This window comes from Nansenia antarctica (genome assembly GCF_963989245.1).
Source record: "Nansenia antarctica genome assembly, chromosome: 4".
Taxonomy (NCBI): Eukaryota; Metazoa; Chordata; class Actinopteri; order Argentiniformes; family Microstomatidae; genus Nansenia; species Nansenia antarctica.
In genome coordinates, this window is record NC_137689.1 from 54845123 (window position 1) to 54870249 (window position 25127).

The 25127-nt window shown below is 43.1% G+C and overlaps 2 protein-coding genes across 5 annotated transcripts; one reads left to right on the forward strand and one right to left on the reverse strand.

Moving 5' to 3' along the window:
* Window positions 1–119: 119 nt before the first annotated feature.
* ntrk2b (neurotrophic tyrosine kinase, receptor, type 2b) lies at window positions 120–11208 on the reverse strand (the record flags this gene model as incomplete). Its single annotated transcript, XM_080528024.1, has 16 exons — window positions 120–305; window positions 993–1151; window positions 2425–2665; window positions 2910–3082; window positions 3323–3453; window positions 3821–4009; window positions 4225–4324; window positions 4437–4474; window positions 5750–6058; window positions 6595–6727; window positions 7445–7581; window positions 7871–8019; window positions 8322–8390; window positions 8827–8898; window positions 9053–9127; window positions 11012–11208. 16 exons carry the CDS (start codon window positions 11206–11208, stop codon window positions 120–122), a joined length of 2358 nt encoding a protein of 785 aa, XP_080384150.1.
* Window positions 11209–14065: 2857 nt separating this feature from the next.
* Window positions 14066–24797, forward strand: hnrpkl (heterogeneous nuclear ribonucleoprotein K, like). Of its 4 annotated transcripts, none has more exons than XM_080530096.1 (16): window positions 14066–14131; window positions 15156–15265; window positions 15590–15687; window positions 15933–15989; window positions 16990–17033; window positions 18218–18296; window positions 18403–18516; window positions 19493–19621; window positions 21148–21458; window positions 21654–21707; window positions 22156–22195; window positions 22759–22774; window positions 23001–23033; window positions 23132–23229; window positions 23331–23500; window positions 23664–24797. In XM_080530096.1, the coding sequence occupies exons 2-16, from the start codon at window positions 15205–15207 to the stop codon at window positions 23692–23694; spliced, it is 1335 nt and encodes a 444-aa protein (XP_080386222.1). In that variant the 5' UTR covers window positions 14066–14131; window positions 15156–15204; the 3' UTR covers window positions 23695–24797. The 4 variants fall into 4 exon arrangements, with proteins under 4 accessions (XP_080386222.1, XP_080386223.1, XP_080386225.1 ...); XM_080530097.1 differs by having other exon boundaries at window positions 18218–18290; XM_080530099.1 differs by having other exon boundaries at window positions 18218–18290; window positions 23162–23229.
* The last annotated feature ends 330 nt before the right edge of the window (window positions 24798–25127 follow it).

Consider the following 25127-nt stretch of genomic DNA (forward strand, 5'->3'; position numbering starts at 1 on the left):
CACACACACACACACACACACACACACACACACACGCACGCACGCACGCACGCACACACACACACACACACACACACACACATACACACACACATGCACACACACACATGCACACTCACTCAGCCCAGTATATCAAGGTAGACAGGCGAGGCCTTGGCCAGACTCTGGAGCAGACTGTGGATCTCCTTGATGTTGAGTCTCATGTAGGGCTCTCTCTGCCAGCAGCCCAACATCAGGTCGTACACCTCCTTTGGACAGGTGCGCGGCCGCTGGAGGACACGCCCCTGAGTGATGCACTCAATCACCTGCAGGACGGAAGGAACAGGCAGGTCACTACTACTGGTCACATGACCAATCACTCAGCCACATGCCTGTTTGTACACTATGAACAACATCACACTTTAACCTCCTCCCTCCTTACGGTAACTTGTTATCTGTGAATGCTTATACACGGCCGTTATGTGTCATGTTGATGTTGTCTGCTGCTATACGTATGTGACAACAGTTGGTGAAACTGGGAACAAGTCGGCAGACGATTTAATGTTCAGACTATTATTCGGAAAAATGTAAATAAATTTCAGTGTTGTTGAAAATCAATAACTAATCAACTAATACAGTTTTGTGAGCCTGCTAAAAATGTAAAGTAGTGTTATAGTTAGTATACTATATAGTTAGTTACTAGGTAGTAGTGGGGATTACTCACCAAATCCATTGCATTGCAATGTTTTGGCATGACTAGCGAGTGTGTCAATGTTGACATTTATTTTTAAATTTCAGAATAAAAGTCTGAACATTTTGATTGGCTGGCGACTTGTTCCCGGTTTCACCAGCTGCTGTCACATATACAGTATATGTATGTGACTACTGTTGCCTGTACTGACAATGCCCTTGTAATTGCCCTTCAGGGATCAATACAGTTGTATTGAATTGAATCAACGTTAACTGAAAAATCTGATTCCAGTCTCAGTGTAGTATAACAGGTGACCTCTGACCTCGTTGTTGGAGAGCTGGTACCAGGGCTGCTTCCCGTAGGTGAAGATCTCCCAGAGGACCACGCCCAGACTCCACACGTCACTCTCCGTGGTGAACCTCCGGTACATGATGCTCTCTGGGGGCATCCAGCGGATGGGCAGCATCGTATGACCTCCCACCTGGACGCCACAACAACACACGATCCATCAGTAACAGTATCTAACCTATACAGTATACTGTATATTGTATATTGCAGTTGTATATTGTTGTACTGTAATCTTGTATCGGTAGCATTTTAGGATGTACTGATTTAATTGTTATTTACTGAATGATGTGTTTTATTGTCAGACTGACTGGTTTGTTGTACAGCAAATTGCTCCCATGACAATAATAATAAAACTTCTCTATTCTATACTCTATGGCCTGGACGCTCCAGACAGACACAGCAAAACAAGGTCCTGTCCTGTGACAAATTCGGAATGTGTTCAAACATGTAAGGCTCAGCTCAGCTGCATCATTTATCTTCCAATTACTTCCCAACTGATCACAGTAGCTGATAGCGTGTATTAGTGAATGGGCCTATTCATATGTTTCTCTGATTGGGTCTTACTGCGTCTCAGTTTCATTCATCTGTTTTGTATTGATTTTCGTAAAGGGACACTCAGCAGCAGAGGGCACTGTAGGCCTCAGGCCTTTGTGTGTGTGTGTGTGTGTGTGTGTGTGTGTGTGTGTGTGTGTGTGTGTGTGTGTGTGTGTGTGTGTGTGTGTGCGTGCGTGTGCGTGTGCGTGTCTGTCTGTGTGTGTGTGTGTGTGTGTGTGTGTGTGTGTGTGTGTGTGTGTGAATGACTGAGTCTGTGAGAGCAAGAAATTGTCTGACTCAAATATGTTCCTCATACCATTGAATTAAAATGACTGTCTGAAATGTACTGTAGAAGAATGTTTCACTCCAAGCAGGAGACTGAAAAGATATGAGATACTGGCTGGAGAGGCTGGATAATGAGGGGTTGGGGGGTTGTTCATAAACTATGTATTTTAGAGCACCTTAATGAATAGGACAGAAGATAAAGCATTAACTACTTCCTCAGGAAAGAAAAACTGCTGGTGCATTTTGCACTGTTGCCCCCTATTACCATGGAAACAGTAATTCTATGCAGATTATAGAATTTGCATTTAAATGGCATTAAAATAGATAAAATACTTCTGGTTAAAAATTACTATTGCTGTAACTGCACAGTTATTTCAAACCAAAACCAGAGAGAAATTCTAATTACATGTTTGTGCGTATGTGTGTGTGTGTGTGTGTGTGTGTGTGTGTGTGTGTGTGTGTGTGTGTGTGTGTGTGTGTGTGAGAGAGAGAGTGTGTGAGAGAGAGAGGAGAGAGAGAGAGAAAGAAAGAGAGAAAGAAAGAAAGAGCGAGAGGGGGGGGTATATATAGAGAGGAAGCAGACTCACTCTATAGTAGTCTGTGCTGTATACGTCTCGGGACATGCCAAAGTCCCCTATCTTGACCAGCAGGTTCTCCCCCACCAGACAGTTGCGTGTAGCCAGGTCTCTGTGGACAAAGTGCTGGGAGGCCAGGTAGACCATGCCTGCAGCGATCTGCTGGGCGATGTGGAGCATCTGGGACTGAGTCAGCTCCACCATCAAACTGTGCTGTCCGTCTGCCATCAGCACGGCGTCAGGACCATGAGACCTACAGTATAATACACCACACCACACCACACCACACCACAATATTGATTAAACACAAAGCCTGGAACAGTCCACTCCTGATTAGCGCCCATGAATTAAAACCTAGTTTAAGTACATGCTGTTGACCAGTCCCAATTTAGGGACTTTCTGATGACTTCAAGGTTGATACTCATGAGTCCAAAGTGTACAGTAGTACAGCAGAATGAACACAGATGAAAATGGGCCACTGGGCCACAGATAAGTACCTGAGGAACTTGTTGAGGTCCCCATGCTTCATATACTCAAACACCATGATGAGCGGGTCGCTCTCCACACACACGCCGTAGAATGTGACGATATGCTCGTGCTGCAGGTTGGTCAGCAGCTCTGCTTCCCTGTGGAAGTCTGCACGGCCGCTCTCACTGGCCTCTTTGAGTGTCTGTGGAGGACAGACACACACACGCACACACACACAGGCACACACACACACACACACACACAAGAACACACATACACAAGAAACACACAATGCCCTCAAATTGGTTAACTGAGCATATTCACTCAATAGACCACACAATCTCCTACAGTACATAGACCTCTACAAGTCATGCTATGTGAGTCGCATTTCCTATAGGAGCGTCATTATTTTTCATAATTGACTTTAAAGGTGATTCTGTACCTTGACTGCCACAAGAATCTTTTCTTGGTCTGGGGAAAGGTTGTAGCACTCAGCCAGGAAGACCTTCCCAAAAGCTCCCTCCCCCAGCTCCCGCTTCAGAACAATGTTGTGCCTTTTGATGTGCTGGACAACTGTGAGGTGCAGACAGGCAAAGTTATTAAGTTAGAGCTAATTATCAGTCAGTCTACAGCTGTTGAGAGGGTCTCATAGACAATGCACTATTTTTACTACCACACGATTGTCAGACTGGCTGTGCCACCTAATGTAGAAGCTTGTCAGAGGGTTTGTGTGTGTATCGTCGCGTGTCTGTCTGGAATGTGAACAGTGTTTATCTGTTATTACAATTCAGCTGTAGGTCGCTCGACAGAAGTCGACCAATGTCATCGCCATGGTAATAAAGAGCAGGAAGTTCATTATACTGTCCGGTCGCAGCCCGACACAGATTTATTAGAAAAGGACTAGGTTACCGCCAGCAGACCTTGCACCATGGTAACTCACACGTGTCTGATTTCAGCATACTGCCGGATTGGCGGAAATACTGTGGGTTCTCGATGACAGGGATCTTCGTCATTCCAATGATCACAGCGTCTGGGCCCATCTCCGAGGACGACGGGGTGTTGTTGCCATTGGAGACGTGATGAAGAGGACTGGCAGAGTCATCATCATTACTGATGACCGAGGAGGAGCCTTAAGAGAACAACAGGAACCCAAACATGAGAGGAAGTTGTGGCAATAATACCTACGCAAGAACGCATATTATGGCTAAATGAGCTAGTCACTTGAATGTTCTTTTCATTTATTAACAAGAAGTTAATATTCCAAACAGAACTGAACTGGATCCTGACTCCTGCAGGTTACTATTCAGTCCTGAAACATGACTGTTGCTAAACAAACAAGCTTACCCTTCATCCCAAACTTTGAGTTTCTTCCATATTTCAGAATGATCACCATGAGAACACATCCAGTTAATGCAACGCCAGCGATTCCCACCACAACGTACACCTGCACAGGAAACATTCACCAGTACAGTAGAAGAGTCTTGCCTACAGCAGTGCTGCAGTGCAATATAACCAATAACCATTCAAGAAAGACCACTGAGTGTATGATCACTTACTGCGACACCGTCATCCAGTGGAGGAGCAGTGGGGGAATCTGTGGAGAAAAAAACACCAAGCACAGGTCAGATTCAATGCAGAATGAATACATCGGCTACATACATTTACAGGTACACCGTACATAGCATAATTGTCCTTTCTTATTAGCTGTTTCCAACAACTCCAGTTGCTGTTAGCAGATCATTTCTTAGGTTTCTTGATTAAAATCTCTGATATATTCGACTTAGAGCTGTATACACTGTGTTAGAGCTGTATACACTGTGTTAGAGCTGTATACACTGTGTTAGAGCTGTATACTCTGTGTTAGAGCTGTATACACTGTGTTAGAGCTGTATACACTGTGTTAGAGCTGTATACACTGTGTTAGAGTTGTATACACTGTGTTAGAGGTGTATACACTGTGTTAGAGTTGTATACACTGTGTTAGAGGTGTGTCAGAGGTGTTAGAGCTGTATACACTGTGTTAGAGCTGTATACACTGTGTTAGAGCTGTATACACTGTGTTAGAGCTGTATACACTGTGTTAGAGTTGTATACACTGTGTTAGAGGTGTGTCAGAGGTGTTAGAGCTGTATACACTGTGTTAGAGCTGTATACACTGTGTTAGAGCTGTATACACTGTGTTAGAGCTGTATACACTGTGTTAGAGTTGTATACACTGTGTTAGAGCTGTATACACTGTGTTAGAGCTGTACACACTGTGTTAGAGCTGTATACACTGTGTTAGAGCTGTATACACTGTGTTAGAGTTGTATACACTGTGTTAGAGTTGTGTCAGAGGTGTTAAGTGTCCACAGCATTTCGAAGTTCAAACACCTACCAGTAGTGTCTGAGAAGCACCAGGAGGACATCACACACCATAGGCAGCACAGTCAACACAGGACATGGAAAACAAGGATGAGGAGTCATCACCTCTTTTATCGCCCTCATCTTCATCCTTATCATCTTCATCGTAATATAACTTTATAACATGTCCAGAGAAATGTACTCTTGCATATTTCTGTGACAATAAGTTTCAAAATAATTTCTCCTAGCTTAAGCAATATTCAATGAGTGGTGCTAAACATTCAGGTGATGTAAATCATCATGCTATTGACTTCAGTGTCTTAATAAACACTTACAATAGTAGCCTGATGTCTCGTCTGAAAAAAAGAAAAAAGAGAATGTATGTTATTTACAGTTTTTCCTGAACAGGTTATAGCAACAAATAAAGTTGTTTCCGAGTTAAATCATATAGTCTTGAAAGAAACCCTAGCCCTAGGTATGAGACACAGCTTAGATACGTACATATAATCATCTGTGCGATTGATACCTGTGTGTCCAATGTCAGGCGGGAAGAGGAAAGTAGCAAAGACCTTCTTCTGGTCCTCTCCAAACTCGTTCCTGGCCACCAGAGTGTACTCTCCGTTGTGGATGTGTGTGGGGTTGTCCAGCTGCAGGCAGCCATGGTACTCGCTCTCGGTGAACTCGTGGATCTGGGTACTGATGAAGTCCTGCTCGTGGAGAACCTTGTCCCCGTGGTACCACTGCAGCTTTGGCTTGGGGTTCCCTGTCACACTGAAGGGGATGCACCAGTGGTGGTGGTTCTCCGGCTCCAGCAGCTGCAGGATAGTGGGGCGAACTGACACGGCAACAACAGGAGAGGAGAGGAGAGGAAGAGTAATCGCAGGGTACTGGGAGCAATACACCAGGAGGAAGAGGAGGACGAGCAGGAGGAGGACGAGTACGGCGGAAGATTGAGGACTACACAAGAGGAATAGTATAGCAGGGCACCAGGAGGAGCATGGCAAAGTGGCAGGACACATGTACAATAAATACAACTTGCTGAAGAAGCCATAGTGGTGACAACTTAAGAACTCCTCCTTTCAGGGGGGGGGGGGGACACACAACAGGGAAGGCTGGTGGAGGCAGAAATCAGAGGATGGGCTCAGTGTAATGCCTGGAATGGAATGAGGAACACATCAAATAATATGATTGCATTAAAACGAATGAGCCCGTTCTCCAATTTTTACCTCCACCAGCCTTCCGTGACGCACAAGCATCAGATGAGGTTGTTTCAAATGACAACCATCCACACATGATTCACATTACTGTGTACACTGTAGTAGATTGATGAGTAATGAGAAGGCATGCAGGCAACAGAGCACACGTCCTTACAGAGGATGTTGAGTGTGAGTGTGACCTCGGTCTGGCCGACCATGTTCTCAGCGCTGCAGGTGATCACTCTGCCGTTGTCGTAGGGGGAGAGGCCGGACAGAGTCAGACTGCTCTCCAGCTCCAAGGCATCTATCTGTAAACACAGGAAGTTAGGGGCGATGTCTTCAAGATCAAATCAAACGGCATTGCAATGCTACCAACAAGAGTTACAGGTGAAGACGCTAAGCACAGTGTCATGGTGTTTAAGTGGGGTTTAAGTGTTGAAGAGCTCACTCAATATAACAAACAACAGTTTTAGGATCACTAATACTTATAATTTGTGAATTGGATTCACTGTATCGCATCCCGTCCTGCTTCAGGCTACTGGGTTAGTGATACATGGCTTGTAAACAAACTTTTTAGGACGTATTCAATAGCAAGGACTGTGTGATCATCTAATTATGTGTAGTTACATGTTTTTAGCATGTTGATGTTCTATCAGTATGTTGTGATGTGCTAAACCTGCAGTTAGTTAGTTATGTTCATAGCGATGTTCCTTCTTTGCTGCTATCTAGCTACCAACGCAATGGTAGCAAACGCGTCTGTTTTGATTCAGAACAGGTTTCTCCAGTATTTGGTTTGGGAGTTACCAACATACAAATTCAAATATTTTTTGATTTCAATGTATGACATATAATTTAAAACCTTACAATCTGCACTTTCATAATCTGTAAAAAACGTTAAAATGACCTTGCCCTACTTGGGGACTTTTACACCAGACCCTGTCACATTATGGGCAGGAAAAGCTCAGGGCCTTACAACTATAGTGCAGTGGAGGGTTGTGTCCTCTGCAATAGGAAGATCATCTCACCTCATAGCTTGTGGAGAGCATGTCGAAGTTCCACTGGATCTCAGGCGCAGGGGACCCTGACCCACTACATTTTGCTGTGACATCGCTGCTCTCCATCTCTGTGATGACAGAGGGACTGACCTCTGCTTTGGGAGCCTCTGTGAGCCAAAATGTGAAAATAACCTTTTAATGATCACCTCTGCAGTAACATAACAGCTTCTGATTGGCTTTCATTCAATGTTGACTTCAAACTGTTTACTGGCTTACTAGTTGTTCAAGTTAACCCGTGTCCCCCCTCTTTCTTGTCACTGAATGGTCGACCACTTGTTCCGTACACATAAGTAATTTTTCTCTCTGTCTGTCTGTCTGTCTCTCTTTGGCAGTCGTGTGCCTGTTTTGACATGTTTAATGTTCAGTGCTGTACCCTATGTCAGGGCTTTACATTACCACAGTCTGGGGGGGAAAGTTCGGAGAAGGACTTGCTCCGTCCTCTGTCGTCTATGCATTGTATCTCTGGACTGTCGATGTCCTCTTGCAGCCTCAGTTTGATCCATTTGTTTTCACACACGCACTCCAGAGGGTTACCAGACAGCAGCCTGAAGGGCAGAGAGAGCGCATTTACACACAACCACAGGCACACATGCACACACACACACACACACACACACACACACACACACACACACACAAACACACAATCACCAAGATGTTCATAGATATTTACATTTGAATCCATCACCTTACATACACACACTCACACACACAAACACACACACACACACACACGCGCACACACACACACACACACACACACACACACACACACACACAAACACACACATACACACACCCACACACTAAGAGCTTCATAGTCTTACAATAGATAGAAGATACTTACAAATATGTCATGTTTACATTTTGGAATGTCCTCCAAGATAGTGTTGACAAGTTATTGTCTCTCAGATTCCTACAAGTCAAAATAATGTTACATAATAATGTTAGGCCATAAATGCATAATAAGGTCACATAAATATAAACCTCCATATATATTGCATTGTGTATGTGTGTATATTATGTATGTACAGTATAATGTAAGGTTACTGTCATAAATAATGCATACAAATATTTCTCATTAAAATCGTACCATGGTATTCCACCATGCTGAATTGAATATTTTGCTATCACTGTTTGCTGGTTACCCTACAGTACCATAAGCCTGTCCACAAACATACAAGCCTGGCTGGAATGGGACCTACAGTGAGGCTGGTAAGAATTTAAATCCCATCTTCCCTACAGCATGAATTCCCCATAATTGCTTTTATGTAAACTGAGCCTGTCTCATGGCTCCTAAATTTGCTGTTGAGGCAAGGCATAAACAATGGATGTTGAAAAAGACTACTTACACATATTGAAGTCTTGTATTGTTGTAAAAGGCCATTGATGATATAGAAGTTAATCTAGTATTTGTCACAGTTCTGTTGGAGAGGGAATTAGAAAGAAGAGAACATCATTATTCATGAGCACATTTGTGTATTCACAAAATTCATCATACTTAATGAAATTGACTGTAGGTGCATAGTTTATTGTACAAAATGCCACAATCTTGATCAGCACATGAGTAATACTTACAGATTTCTGAGATTCATGTAGTACTTCAAGCTGTTATCATTGATGTCAAATAGTCTATTTTGGTTTGCAATGTATCTATAAAAGTTGAAATACAAAATAAAAACATTAATAACTGTTTTATTTAGAATAAAGTAAGATCTTAAAACATTATTATGATCATGGGTTTCTCAAATGGAACATCTATTTCAAGTCGATTCTCCATGAACATATTATTAGTGAATAGGGATAATCATAGGTAGATAGTGCACCTAAAAATGCTCAAACGTGTGGACATAGTGTATTGTCAACGTGTTGATATGATAATAAGATTTGATTCGATCTAAAACTTTGTTGATGCTTATGATAACATTTACATGCAATATTCTCTTTAATTCTGATGCTCAAATATGAATTGTAATTGCATTAGCCTAATAAATGCATGTCATTAAATATTCCTTTGAAATGTTTCATCATCAAAATAAAAATATTCATAAAAATGAATGAAAATCTTTTATAAGCCAATTTGCCATACCAGTAGGCCATTAACAAAGAACAATATAAGTATGTAATCAAACAGGACACCATAGGGAGAGTACAGATTTATACACTCTTTTTCCAGTAACTAAACTCATAATCACTAAGGTCTATATTTATAGGCTTTGTCACATGCCAGTCACATATGATGAATATATGCAAACATCTTGTGTTAATATCTTTATTACTATCTGTATTTGATGAGGAACAATATGGGTCAGAGAGACAAACTTATAGCATTTTACCGTGCATTATTATGAATTAACTAAGCAGGTGAAAAATAGCATTGCAAGGCTGAAACATGATCTACACATGTGCTACACTGGATCTGTTTATCACCAAATGAACTCCAGTGCCCCTCAGGCGAGCATTATTTACAACTGTATGCTTGTAGCCTGTACATGGCTGTACTATGGTTAATGTTTAATATATTTGATATTGACAAAATCACCGTTAGGGCAGCTATCGACAAGCCTGTAATGGTCAGCTCTATAGCATTGCTGGGTTTGTGTGTGGACGACGCAGACTCAATTGTGTGCTGTGTCGGTGATGTGATGTACAATTGTATTTGGCCTATGGGCCTACAATATTGCTGATATTTGGATAATCAATCTGACAGTTTGCCGTTGTGTATTTTACGTAGGTCCTTCAGTCCCTGCATTTTGGAACCAGAACAACATACTGTCCAAATCCGTAATATGAATCATTTACTTGGACTTGGAGATTTCCGAATCCAAATACCAACAACGCGACACGGCACCCCCGATACGCACGCACACACATACATACACACACACACACACACACACACACACACACACACACACACACACACACACACACACACGTATACAGTATAAGATCAGACCCAAATGTTTCAGAGGTCATACTGATGCCTGGTCACTTGCCAGGTTTTACAATCGTAACAAGTATAGTCGACAGACAAGCTGCCCCTGACAGCTGACACAGAGCGATAGAGCCAGCTGCTTTGCTTTTTTCTTTGGCAGGCCTGCAATCACCAGGCCACGCATGACCGTACACATGTTGGAGATTACCAGGCATTAATACCAGTATTACCCTTAAAATCAAACTGATGAAGACACACACACACACACACACACACACACACACACACACAACCCACCCATTAGTACATTTAAAATGACACTAGCCAATTCTGTTTTAATTTTTCGAATGGTCATAATAAAGCACAACTCTTGGAATAGGAGATATACTGTAGATTGACAGCCTAAATAGAGGACAGTCCTTAGTTTTTGATCTTACATGATCGAAGACATTATTTCTTTATTTATTTCAGCAATCTGACATTGTTTTCATTCTCAAAAGCGTACAATTACGTATTGTGGAATTAATCTGTTAATTTAATGTGTAGCCATCATGTCTGCCATGGCGAAGACTTGCATTATTTTTTGTATCAGTACTTACATATCGGTGATGTTTTCCATGTCATCTAACGCAAGGATAGGGAAATCCTCGATCCCTGGTTCAGGATCGATACAAACAATCCTTAAGATGCTGCAAGTGCAGGATGCAGGGCAAGCAGCGCTAAACCTCCACGACCCCATCAGAACCAACAGGAATCCCAAGCGAGCCATTCCATATTCCCCTACGGTGGAGTCCATCGTAGGTACAACGGTATCCCACCCCACGGTACCCCAAGGAAATGTTTAGCAAAATACGTTATTGTTGATTCCCCCCCCCACCCCCCTTTCTAGCCTCCGTTCGACACAACGAATAAGACTACCGTTGATCACGAATAGGCGAACCCTCGGTTTAATATCAACATGCCATGGAATGAATGGCCTTCCCGTCTCCGCAGAATTGGTATCACACTACTGCATATCGATGCCGCGAAGCGAGGTGTCAAGTAGTCCGTCCTAGGCGCTCTCACACCGTTCTTCTCAGGGGCAGAGCAACTGTCTCTGCCTGGTAAAACGTGGTGCTCCAGATGTTTTAGGGGAGCAACAGACAGTAATACTGGTGATTCTTCATATGCAGTGATGCTGGAGAGGAGAATAAAAGAGACTGCACAGTGGAGTCAGAATGCGTGGGGATGGAGCGACGGAGTCAGTGCGTGAGGAGGAGGCAGGGTACCTGCATTCGTCTATTGATTACCGCTGTGGACGAGCGCATCTCCCCCAGACATCGCTGCAATTGCGTTTATGGGAGATGGTTAAGATGATCGCGACAGTGAGATACTATATTGCTGACAGATTTATCAACGTTCATCTTTAAACTAATAGGTTATCTATCAAGCACACTATTTAAAACATTAGTCAGTGAATAGCTCACAATTAACACCAATGACAATTAATTAACATCTAATTACAATAGGCTAATAACCATAGGTCTATAGTCTATTCATAATTGTTAATGTGTCCATTTTATTATGCATACCGACAAACTCATTCGGTATAGTAGGCCTAGGCCCAGCGCTTTTACAATAATACGACAATACGCTCCGGATGGCCATTACTAGTGTGACGTGCAGTTTGACGCACAAGACAGGCTGCATATAGGCTATATGAAAAATTATTAAACAAAATATGTCTGTGAGCTTCAAATAGGTATTCCATCCAAATCAAGGAAAGGGGGAGAAGGATAATAGCAAAGAATATATATTGTACAGTAAATGCTTTTTTAAAAAGTGAGGTAAGATGAAAATGTTGAGCTATTTGTGGTTCTTTTTATTGAGGTTTTGTATCTCGCACATTGAATTCAAATTGTATTAAAATGTAGGCTAATTAAAGCGTTACATGTTTGTATTGTATACATCCATGTAGACCTACATGACCTCCCGTGTCCCCCTGTGAAATGTCTCTCTGGATGACCTGTATGAAATGATGGCATGGCATATATTATATGGGCCTATCAGTGGGAGGATTAAAGGCCTCTAATGATGCTTGGATTTTGACATTTGGAAATACCTTTCACTGACCTCATGTTGGTCAAGTATGTGAAGGAAATGCCCAAATATTTAAATAACACCAAAGGCTATTGATGTAATAGACAATAACCATTAGTGACCTGTTTAGGCTCCTCTGATAATAGCAATATTGAGATATAGTGTTTCAAATGGACCAGCCATTGCAACAAGAAAGTCTTGGAACCAATGCAAAATACTGCATATAGACACTGCTAGTCTTCCTGTGATTGATTCCCTTATACCAAAATATATATTGAGTTGCAGTATTAAAAGAGATCCTGAAGATAATATTCCATTCAAGCTTATCCCTTATAGGATCTGATACTCAGTTTGAATGATGCACTTAACAATCAGGGTGAAATTCTGGGTTTGTCAAAGCACACATAATATGAATGTGACCATCCTCTGGTAGGACACTATGGCTCATGATCTGGGGCATTTTTGGCCTAAACGCTATACAACCTGGATGGTTAGTGTCGCTATGGAGACGTGGCGCTTTCCAAATAGCACGGACAATGTCAAGTGTCGCTATGGATGCAGATGAAAATTGAGAAAATGTGTGAGCAGGCTTTCCATGAGAAACATCAAGTACAGAATTATATCCGTCTCCATGGTAACCTCAGACTATAAGAGAGGGATGAGAGCTCTTTATTTTGCTTATAGTAGAGACTTGCCTATTTGAAGGGGCCTGACAGCACAGGGAAATGTGTGTTTTGGATAACCAGGATAACCAACATCATCCAATTCAGCTTCTAGTCAACTAGAAGAAACTGGTTGGTTCATAACTGGTTATTCCAAGATTGGTGAAGGTTACACTATAGTACAGTTGGAAGCAGAAGTCTCATATTAGCCTGAGGCCTATGAGAACTAGATTAGACCAAGAGGGGGTCAAATGGAGAAGCGCTGACTATCTCCAGTCTTATGAACTAAAAGTAGACATCCATCCACTACCAGTGGTGAACATTTAATGAATTCACTAGGGGAGCCCAGGGAGGTCCAAATATACATGCTGAAATCAAAGTATTTTAATAGTGAAAATGTTCTTTGCATCTTTTCATCATCTGCAAACTGCCATTGTTAGCCAAAGCTGCATGACTGTGCAGTGTCGCCTATCCACTTTGTAACAGTGAGCAGTAAAGGTGTTGCCTGCATGTCATATTCAATAGGATGTAGCAATGAATCACAGAAGAACGTTTATAAACAAACTGATACGCAAACTGTCCGTTATTTTGGCATATCTTATCCATATCTACCATATCAACCACCAACCACAATCACACAGCTCCCTTTCTGTACTTTATGCTGAAGCCAGTAGTCCCGCCCAGGCTACTGATTGATAGATCAGTAAGTCCCGCCCAGGCTGCTGATTGGTCTATCAGATGGTTCGTGCCTGTCAGCTAATTGGCCAACCTCTTACATTTCTTTGAAGAGGTGTTGGTTTTGAATGACAGCTTATCTATCCAATAATTCAACAACATTTCTTTTTGTCATCGAATGAGCCCTCTCCAATCAGTGAATCAATGAAGACGCCGGTCCATCTACCTTGCTTTCCTCGGGAAGGTTGGTTGCAAATAATTTCTGGACAATATTCCGTGGAGGAGAACGCGGTTTGACTGCAGGTTTGCTTGATATGTTGTTGTTACTTTCTTAGGTCCATGGTTTAATTATGTAATGCTATTCATGCCAGAGAGTTCAAGCAATGCAATCGGTTCAAATGCGGATCAAAAATCAAGTTTAGCCGCAACGGGGATACGCCTCGTGAACTGTATTGCTAGCCAGCTAGCTAACGTTAACTCGCTAATTTAGCTATTTGCTATGGCATTGGTCTAAATAAATGCTTGGATAAGTTCTATAAACTCTTAGCCTGACACTGGCAAGGGTGCTACAACAACTGTCTGCATCCAACACCAGTGAACTAGCTTGTTGGCTATCAACTAGCGAATATGAAGACAAAAGTGTTAGCTAGCCAGCTAATACCGAACAACTCGTCTAACCGGAGAGGTTGGTTGGTTGTCAGCTAGTTCGCTAACTAGACCAGTTGACTATGTTCGTATTTAAGCGTTTAAAACTAACTAATGTTGGCCGTCCACCCTAAAACCTGCTGCCAAGCTGTCTAGCCAGCGAGCTGAGAAGCTAAGCGGCGATGTTGTGCAGCAGGCCAAGCAGGGCACTGCTCTACCTCCACATCTCACAATGAATGACATGTACAAGTGATCTTTCGTCTTTCATCTTCATTTATTCATCTTAACATATTAGGTGTGCAAAGGTGTGGTTTAAGTCACTTGATTTGAAAATAGCATTGTAAACTGTACACAGTACAATGATTCATCAATGGGGTTGGAGAGTAGCCTAAATCCTAATAATGCCATTTATTTATTTTATTGCGTTGCAATACCTCATCATGAAAACTGCACTGAAGTATGAGTAGGAATTGAATCATGAAGTAGGTTATACTTTTTTTTTTTCCTCCAGTCTTGCTTGATTCAGCCCCGGTATTTTCATAGCAGTTTCATTGAATGAATGAATGAATGGTCTTTATTGTCATTGATATAGTACAGGTACCAAACAACGAAATTTGGGAGGGGGGGCTCCCCTGGTGCTAGGAAAAAAACCTAAAAATTGCCATCGTTGTGTCCCTTTTAGCAGATCCACGGAGAGGAGCCTGTTCGCATTTCGCCGCTGGTGCCAGACAATGGAGACAGAAACTGAGCAGCAGGACGAAGAGACCACGTTCAGCAACACTGACACTAACGGTGAGGGAGAGAGTTCTGGGTATTATCAACGCTAGGCTTGTGGTGCCACCAACTTCATCATGAAACAATTTAGGCCTAGAGCTGACTTCAAGAACCTAGTCTTTACAAAAGCAGCGACCAGTAATAGTACAGCTTAATGGCTGCCGTGTGCGTGTGTCAGATGGCCGGGGGTTTGTCCAAGTCACTGCTGTTCTGTGAGCAGTTTTGCCCAGTTTTAATCCAGGAAGTGGCCCGGCTGGAGCTGAAGACATGCTGGGATGCAGTCGGCTTGTGTAGGGGGATGGCATATTGTATCGGGGCTAACTCTGCAGGTTTTTCCCTCAGGTAAGCGCCCTGCCGAGGACATGGACGAGGAGCAGGCCTTCAAGCGCTCTCGCAACACAGATGAGATGGTTGAGCTGCGGGTATTGCTGCAGAGCAAAGTAAGTCATCCATGTCTCCTGGCTATCATCCTATCACACACCACAACCTGCCAATAGTTGTCTTCAATAATGTTTTGTTAGTTATTCCGTCAGTATCATTGATACATTGACAGTCCGCCACCTCTACTCTTCTCTCTGTTGACCCATGACTTGAGACAAAATCCTGTTATTCTTGTTGTACTACTGCCAGAACCATGTATTACCAATTATTCTGTTTCTAAGGAAACCCTATTGTTTCTCCTTAGAATGCAGGCGCAGTGATTGGGAAGGGTGGCAAGAATATAAAAGCCCTACGAACAGACGTAAGTACACAGGGATGGTGTCTTCAAATCTTTCCTCATCTGGGGGATTTGCTGTAAAGCTAGAATAATGTCCTCTATAAACCAGCATTTCCATAGGCCTTGTGGTATCCAACAAATGCACACTCTCTAATCTTGTTAAATATGCACAATAAATAAATTTGACCGCATTACTAACGAAAGCACAAATTAGTGATTTTAAATAACTTAAAGCCTCCTATTACATTTTTTCCCTCTAATATTCTGTCTATATTCAGATTATTGTTAATCGTCTGAATGTATTGTTTGACTTGATTGGTCAAATGGTGCATGTTTAGGAAAACATTGGGGGGCACGGGGGACGACGACGACAAAGAACGGCAGCTTTTTTTCACAAATAGTCATTGATTCTCTTGGCCAAATGACACATCTATAGGTTGGCTCATGTGGACAGACATGGTTTGGCTTGATTGGACAAGATTTTGGGTCAAGGGTGGGATGGTTGCTGGTGGTTCAGATTCAAGGAAAGTATTCTCAATGCCTGAATGTGATTTCACTGCCCCTCAGCACTCAAGCTATACTGGATGTGACAAACCCCCTCAACAGGTGTCTCAAAGCTTGAGCGGACCTATAGTCTGTTTAAACCTCAGTGGCCCTGCAGTCCCATGCAACACTGTCTTTTGCTAGAGCTGGATCAGATCAGCTGCCCTGTTCTTGTGCACTCACCAGTCATCTTTTTTGGACAATAGTGATGAGTATAGCCTGTATTCAATTAAAATGTATTCCTTCTCCCCCTCTTCCCTCTCCTTTACTTTTTTATTTTTGGCCACCTTCCTCCGTTGCCCATGTACTGGATCGACATGCCCCTCCTGCGTTGCCCACCCTGACGTTGGCCCAACCTCCGCCCCTGAACGCCCGCCCACCTGACACCCCGGTTGGCCCCGCCCATAAACGTGCCCCTCCTTTACTTGACATCTTGTGATTGAATGCCCTTGCCCAATGCCAACCTCCACGACCAATGCAGTACAATGCAACTGTATCTGTCCCTGACAGCAGTGGCCCAGAGCGGTATGTCCCACCAGTTATTGCCTCACTGCCTGATTAGAACAGAGAACACATGTCTTTGATAACCTGCCTTCTGTTTCATTTTAACATTTTTATACATATAGTACCCCCCACCCCCCCCCCCACCCCACCCCTTTAAGAGACGTGTATTGTTCCATTTAATTTTTCTGTCTTCTCCCCCCCTCTACCACCCACCCCCCATTTTAAGTATTTCCATTTAATTTGGACCCTTTTTGTCACTCAAGTATAAATGAAGTCAGTTGTCACGTACAGAGATACAAAAATCCAATTCTAGTAATATTAATTTTGAATGAAAGGAGCGCAGCTGTTGGATGTTGTTTCCTTGCTGTGGTATTTATCGTGAATTGTGGAAAGCAAATATCTTTCTCGCCCTGTCCTTGTAGCCCACCTTGCTCCCCCCACCCCTCCCCACCCCTACCCCCTCCCCGCGCCCCCACCCCACTGTTCTCAACATCACTGTTCATGATCTGAGAGAGCGCTCTGCTGAGGCTCTGCCCACTCTGTCACTCATCACTGTTGTCTCTTTATTTCCTTGTGCTGCATCCCTGTTTGGTTTCTCTCAGGCCCCATCAGTTCAGACTGCCTGCCAAACCTCTCATCCCCCCCCTCGCTCCTGTCTGCCACCTAGTGGTTACCACTCGCATCCCCTGCCCCCACCCCCCCTGCTTCCTTTATTTATTTCTCTTCTGCCCCTCCCCCCTGCCCCTCCCCCCTCCCTACTCCAGTCACCATGAGAAGGTGTGCCAGTGTGGCACGGTTTGTGATGGCAATTTTTTTTCTCCCCAAATTGCTGGTGGTGGGATGGATTAAAGAAGGCTTCTCTCCCCCCCCGACTGTGTGGCCAGTCTTGTGCCCCACGTAATCTAAAGCCCTTCCAAAGCTGCCCATTCCTCAGGCCTGACTTTCTTTGTTGAATGTGAGATCAGCGAGTGCATGTCAGTTGCTCGTTATTCAGTCCAGTATTGGGAAAGTCAAAGATGTGCAGTATACAAGCAGTCCTCTTTTTCTTTTTCCTTTTTTCTTTGTTTTAACTCTCTGTGTGTGTGCTGGTCTGCTTCTCACTCGTGTTGTTAGTCTTAAAGTCTTAAAGTGTTTTTTCCTCTTTTTGCCGTTTGTCGTCCCTCTTGTTTTGCCTCACTTCCTTTGGCCACACATGGTTTCCTCAGGATCCTGAGTGTCAGTGCAGACATAGAGACTATTGGAGAGATCTTGCTGAAGATCATCCCTACCTTGGAAGAGGTGAGTGTGAGTTCCCCCCGCAGATGTGTAGGTTTTGTTGTTTCTAATCCCCAAGGTGGAACGGTTAAAGGCTATATAGACCAGAATGAACTGGACTTTCTTTCCTTGCCAGTACCAGCATTACAACGGGATTGATTTTGACTGCGAGCTGCGTTTGCTGATCCACCAGAGCTTGGCTGGGGGCATAATAGGGGTGAAAGGTGCCAAGATAAAGGAGTTGAGAGAGGTAAGCTCAGTGCCGGATGCTTTGTGGGGTTCAAGTGCTTCATTGAGTGGTAATGTATCATAAGACAATCAGCAGTAAAGGCCTGGAAGGTTTTACTATTCCCAGGGGCTCATTTAGTGGTGTGCGCTTTAAAAAATAATGCGTTGAAATGCCCCAAATGGTTGGCTTATATAGTGCTGCATGAGGACAAGGTTTGCTGACGATGATTCATTGAAATGTGTAAAGATGACTGCCATTTATTGATCGAAATCTACTTGGATGCACCTGTTCTGTCCCGTGCTAATCGATGTTCAAAATGTAGTCATAGGGAGTGCATTGACGATTATTGTATTTAATATAGTGTTGTTCCGATACCATTTTTTGATCCCGATACCGATACCTGACCGTGCAGTACTTGCCGATACCGAGTACCGATCCGATACCGGTTTTTGAAAAGGAAAAAAAAAAAAAAAAAAAAAAAAAATTTGGAGCCGCATACTCACCTCGATGTAAAATTATTGCTAACACTTAGTCTGGCACTGCTCAAAACCTTTGTAAAACAGGAAAAAATACCAACAGAGAGTGAATACTATAGAACTTTTTTTTATTGTCTACCTGGTATGGTGACAAGAAAATCAACCCCTTATAAAACCTGAAATGTGGCTCTCACAGATGCCAATCAGTGCAATATCCATTTAAGATATAAAACAGTCGTAGTAGTAGTGCAACAGCAAGTGAACATTTACAAACAAAATAACTTTAGTACTTAAAAAAAAAAAAAAAAAAAAAAAAAAAATCGGATTTTTTTTTTGTTAGTACTCGCCGATACCGATACCAGCATTTTTGTGCGTATCGGTGGCCATGCCGATACTAGTATCGGTATCGGAACAACACTAATTTAATATGCAAACTTTCGCCATTTTTTGGGAGCCTATATGGTACTGCTGAATTGCCTTTTTTGGGAGTGCATTTATTAAGGCTCTTCTCCCTCATGTAGAACACTCAGACCACCATTAAGCTGTTCCAGGAGTGCTGTCCTCACTCCACTGACCGAGTGGTGCTGGTGGGAGGGAAGCCAGACCGCGTAGTCGAGTGCATTAAAGTTATCCTGGAGTTGATAGCAGAGGTGAGATCATACTGTGTTTTCTTGTATCTTTTGTACAGTATATTGTTACCGTGTGAAATGCACTTCAAACTTAATGAACAACATCTGAGCTGTTCACTACTATTCATCTCATCACTAGGTAGTTCAATTATTGCAGGGGTGGCCAACCCGCGGCGGCTCTTTGCGGCTCTTTAATCCATTCATTTAAAGTGCGTGGTTCGCTCTCTGTGTCTCAATAGGCGTCCTTTTGGTATGGCAATTCATGGCACTCGCCATACCTGGCTTAACATTTTTTAAAATCTGAAACACGTTTAGTCATTTTGGTGATTTTATCCACTACACACAACGGTAACTCAAAACCTCCCCACTAGCCAAGCGCTGTAGTGGAGCACAGGGTTGCCAGACGGGATTGACAATTTCAAGCCCAACGAGTCTAAAAGCTGCCGAATCCACCCGTCCAGAGTGACCAAAAGTAGGCCTATCTGGCAACACTGGAGCGGGACATCGGTTCCTCAATAAACAAGCCACGAGTAACTTTAATGTTAAAACCTTGTCCACGATTCTCGTTCATTCAGGTGTGTTAAACAAACTGTATAAATGCCGTTTACATACTGTTGGTTCAAATGTAACATATTAATGAACAAGTTCATGTCATGTTCTGTCAGTACAAACATGTTCTAATGTTATTTTAGTGAGTTCGCTAGTTAGCGAACATTAAAGATTACAAGAGCTAGTTTACGTATGTCAACAATGTCTCTATTCTCAATAATTTCAGTAATAATTGTACCACATTGAGGCCAGTAACACTGACTTGTGTGTGAGTAAGTTATATGTGTGTGCAAGCATGTTTTTGATATTATCAATCGTCTCACTTTTACTAGGTGAGCTGGTAAAACAAATATGCCAGGGGAAAAAAGGAAAATGGACATAAAGACCTCTTTTGGTCAAAGGGCAGCAGAGACAAGTACAGGGACACGTGAGGTCTAAACAGGTGACAGGGACAGGGACAGGGACACAGGTGAGGACTAAATCTAGCGTTTTAACAGTGCAGTTAATGTAGAGTTGAGAATAGCTAAATCTGTTATGTTTTGTTTCTAAGGAGATTGAACCAGTCTGCCTGCTAGGAAAGATGTAGGCTACTACCTGCATACTGTAGTTGTCTCCTTTATTCATTACCTTAATGTCACATAAGTAAATTGTATAGAAACAACTCACCAAAATTGACTTGCACAACTGTTTTGAAAAAAAAAATCCACCGAGGGGGGGGAACCCCCCTTCAACCCCCCCACTCAGACCTTGCCATTTGCTGAAATGACACCACTGGTCTCATAGCCTATTGGAAATGTATTGCGTGTGTGTGAATGAGCGCTTTTGTGAGACCGCATGTATGATGTGGCTCTTTCTGGTACCCCAACAATTTTTTGTGGCTCTTAGTCTCCGACTGGTTGGCCACCCCTGAATTATTGACATACTCCATTCACACAACCTGATCTGGAGAAAATGTCATCTCAATATACTGGTCTAAAAAATGTAGTCTCATTCTGCAGGCTCCCATTAAAGGCCGTGCCCAGCCGTACGATCCTAACTTCTACGACGAGACGTATGACTACGGTGGCTTCACCATGATGTTTGAGGAGCGGGGGCGGCGGCCAATGGGGGGCTTCCCCATGCGCGGGCGGGGCGGCTTCGAGCGGATGCCACCTGGTCGTGGAGGACGACCCATGCCCCCCTCCAGAAGGGACTACGATGACCTGAGCCCACGCCGGGGACCCCCTCCACCCCCGCCAGGCAGAGGAGGGCGTGGAGGGAGCAGGGCCCGGAACTTGCCCCTCCCCCCTCCACCACCTCCAAGAGGAGGGTAAGGATTATTTTTAAACTTATAATGTTAGTTTATAGAAACCACTGTTTTATCTTGGGCAGTATAAATATTTACACATATGTCATGTGTTTCTCTTACATGGATACTATGGTCCAAAGCCCTCTTGATCTACCTAATCCTTCATACACGTCTTATGACGTTGTTTCAATGTTGTCCTTCCTCTCTTGTTTATAGAGGCGACCGGTTCTCCCACCAGAGCTATCATGGTAGCATGGACGACAGACCAAAGTGAGTCATCGATCTCTCTCTCTCTCTCTTTCAAGCAACACCAGCATGGTGGTTTGGGGGCAACTTTGCTTCTCTCTTCAAATCAGCACAATGATATGTGGGGTAGAGTCTTTCGGGTGTGAAGATTACTGTGAGAGGTTTGATATCCCTTGTGTTGGATTTACACACCCCATTAGTAGATGGCCATATTTATGCCTAAGCCGGGTTTTGTCAGTGTGTCTAGTCACCCGGCCCCATTCAGAATTGGTTTAATGTTCATCTGAAAAGTCAGCTTGGCTCTTCACACACTCGGGTTTCTTAACGACAGCCAGGGAGGACTTTCAGCCACTGACTCTGGTGAAGGGCAGTGTGTTGCACAGACCTGTCATCCCCTTGGTTTGGTCCCCTGTCTGTCTCTCCAGTCTCACGTTAACATAAACCCTGAATCTCCCCTCTTATCTGTTTGCAGCGACAGGAGAGGTAGACCAGGAGATCGCTACGACAGTATGGTAAGTGACCCCCAGTGCTAACCTGGCTGTTGGTACCATGCTAGGGAAAGGGTCACAAAGCCTCTGTTGGTTGCCTTGTGTTTACTAGTGTGTTGCTGACCCACACACACACACACACACACTCACACTCACTCAGATGGTGGTGATGTTATATTGTGATATTGGTTGGTGTATAAATGGATTGGGATTGTTTTTCTGTCCTCGTGAAAGCACAGCCGTTTGGACACTGTGGCGCTCTTCACTGAGCACACTGGTTAGGCCTGTTGTTGCTTGGCAACAGTTGTCTCCTTGGTTACCAAGGAGCAGCTGAGTACGTAGTCCAAAGCCGCCATGCTAACAAATGAACTTTAGGTAAAACCCTTACCAATTCCCGAACAGGGTGCTCTGAAGTCCTCCCACCGACAATATACAATAGCTGGAGTAAGAAATTCAACAATGAATTTGCACAAAATAATGAAGCTCTGTTCATGCAGCTGTGATTTTATTTTTTGACCCAATGCAAGTGTCTGTCTTCAGTGTCTCATTTACTCTTTCTTCTCTTTCATACGTCCTGCTGACTACAGAGTGGAGGTGGATATGGTGAGTCTCTGCTTTGTTCTGTTGTCGCTCATGGTTGGGTTAACGTATAACCAGTTCGAAGGTTTCTTAGATCACGGTGTATATAGTATTTTCTGGCCATTTGTTCCGCCTTCCTGCCTTAGTGAAGCACAGTCAATCCCTTCCATGTGTCACTGTGTGTCTGTAAGTCACAATGTGATGTATTTTTACTCACTTTCTTCCCCCCCCCCTCTTCATCTTTTCAAAGACAACAATTCCTCGTGGGAGCCCTTTCCATCTGGTGAGTGTGACTTGATCCTTTTAAATGTTGTCTCATTTAGTTGCTTCCATGCTTGTTTCATGTTGATTATTCTAAAATACAATTTTTCACAATGGAAGTTAAAGGTGGTCTCTTCCAATCCCCGTCAGGTGGCCGAGGGTCATACAGTGACATTGGAGGTCCTGTCATCACGACACAAGTGACCATCCCCAAAGATGTGAGTAAAAAGATGTCTCTGTCTCAACCATAACTATATAACCCCTTAGAGGCCCCATTCACACAGCCAGCCTCCAAATAACCGTGGTTCTCCTGTTGTAGCTGGCTGGATCCATCATTGGGAAAGGTGGTCAGAGGATCAAGCAGATCCGTCACGAGTCGGGGGCGTCCATCAAGATCGACGAGCCACTAGAGGGCTCTGAGGACCGCATCATCACCATCACTGGAACACAGGACCAGATCCAGAACGCTCAGTACCTCCTGCAGAACAGGCACGTGCTGCTGCGCCCAACCTGACTGACCAGGTCCACTCACCCCCACCGTCACACCCAGCCCAGGCTATACCCGCAGCATGGCTTTGTAACAGTGTTTACATAAAGGCATCCTATCCTAATCGTGCCTCCCTTTTTCACTTCTGCATGTTTTGTGTTTCAGTGTGAAGCAGTACTCTGGTCGGTTCTTCTAAGAGGAAGAGGAGTGAAGCCAAACTGCCATGCCCATTTGCTCCTTCTATTCAGAGCCAACATTCCTCTGCTTTGGGTAGATGTGCCCCCCCCCATATCATCTAATACATCATATTTTAATTAGAAAAGTTTGGAAATTCTCAAAGGTTGTCGAATGAGTAGATCCCATTTTTTCTCGCGCTACTTGTTTTTTTTCCGTTTTTTTTTTCTGGATTCTTGTACTGTTCTGTATTTAGAGTAAACTCATCTGTGTGTTTCACTCTCGGCCTCATGGGGGCCACTACCCCCAGTCAGTACAGCATGCAGAATGTAATCTTGTTTTGTAAGGAACATTTTATGATTTTTGAAAAAAGATTAGAGAATTTCTTCATTTTTTTTTTTTTTTTAATCATGAAAGGCGAGGGGCTGTATAAAAATGTAAATATACAGTAATCATTTCATAAGATGAATAAGAGTGCAAAGATCTGTAAGGTCGTTTTATTTTGTTGGAGACTGATAGGGCCAAAAGGAGAGCTCTGTTGATTCAGTTGATTTATCTTTTTATTTTCTACATGATTTCAGCTCTTGTTTAACAAGCCACTTGTGGGGATGAACAGACATAATCATTGACATTTGGATCCATTTAGTCTTTCAGGAGCTTGTTTTTTACGTCAGTTTGTAAGCATTTTTAACATTTTAGATGGGATCTTTCTAGATGCCAGTCAGTTGGGAGGGGATTGAAGCGTTTCTGTCCATAAGTGGCACGTCCCCCTCTTCATCTTTCTTACCCCCCTGTGGTGTTTGTGTAGTATCTGCTGCAAGTCTGAGTAATAAAGTCTGTGCCACCTTTTACTAAACATGCGATGGGTTTTGTATTTGTATGAGATGATAGAAATAGGTCTTATTCAAGAGGAACCAGGTAAAAGGGGTCTGGTTACTGAAACTGCTGCTCAAGCTAATCATGCCTTCCTACAGCAAATTCACAAGCAAGACATGATACAACTGAAGTTAAGTACTTAGGAAATAGGCATCTTAACTAAAATGAAAACGTCTTAGATTTAACTTAAAGCAATAATTTTGGTTATACATGTTTATGATTATCATTAATAGTTTTTCTTTTTTTCAAATCTCCCCCAGTAACATATTTTTATAATTTGTTTCTAGTGAGAGCACATTTTAGTCATTACAAAGTAACCAGTCGTGTTTGTATCATTCATACAGTACAGTGCAACAATAAAATGTTACGAGCAATCCTGGCACTTGTAACTATCATGAAGTCATCTGCTCTCAAATCAGTGTATTACCGTGATAGTGTTGTCATAATTATGACATGTAACAACTGCAAATATTTTTTTAACAGGAAACATTCCCTAATTTTCCACAGTTAAATATTTTATTTATGTTATGGACAGCCCACCGTTTCTATTTACCACCGGAAATTTGTTTCAATATAATC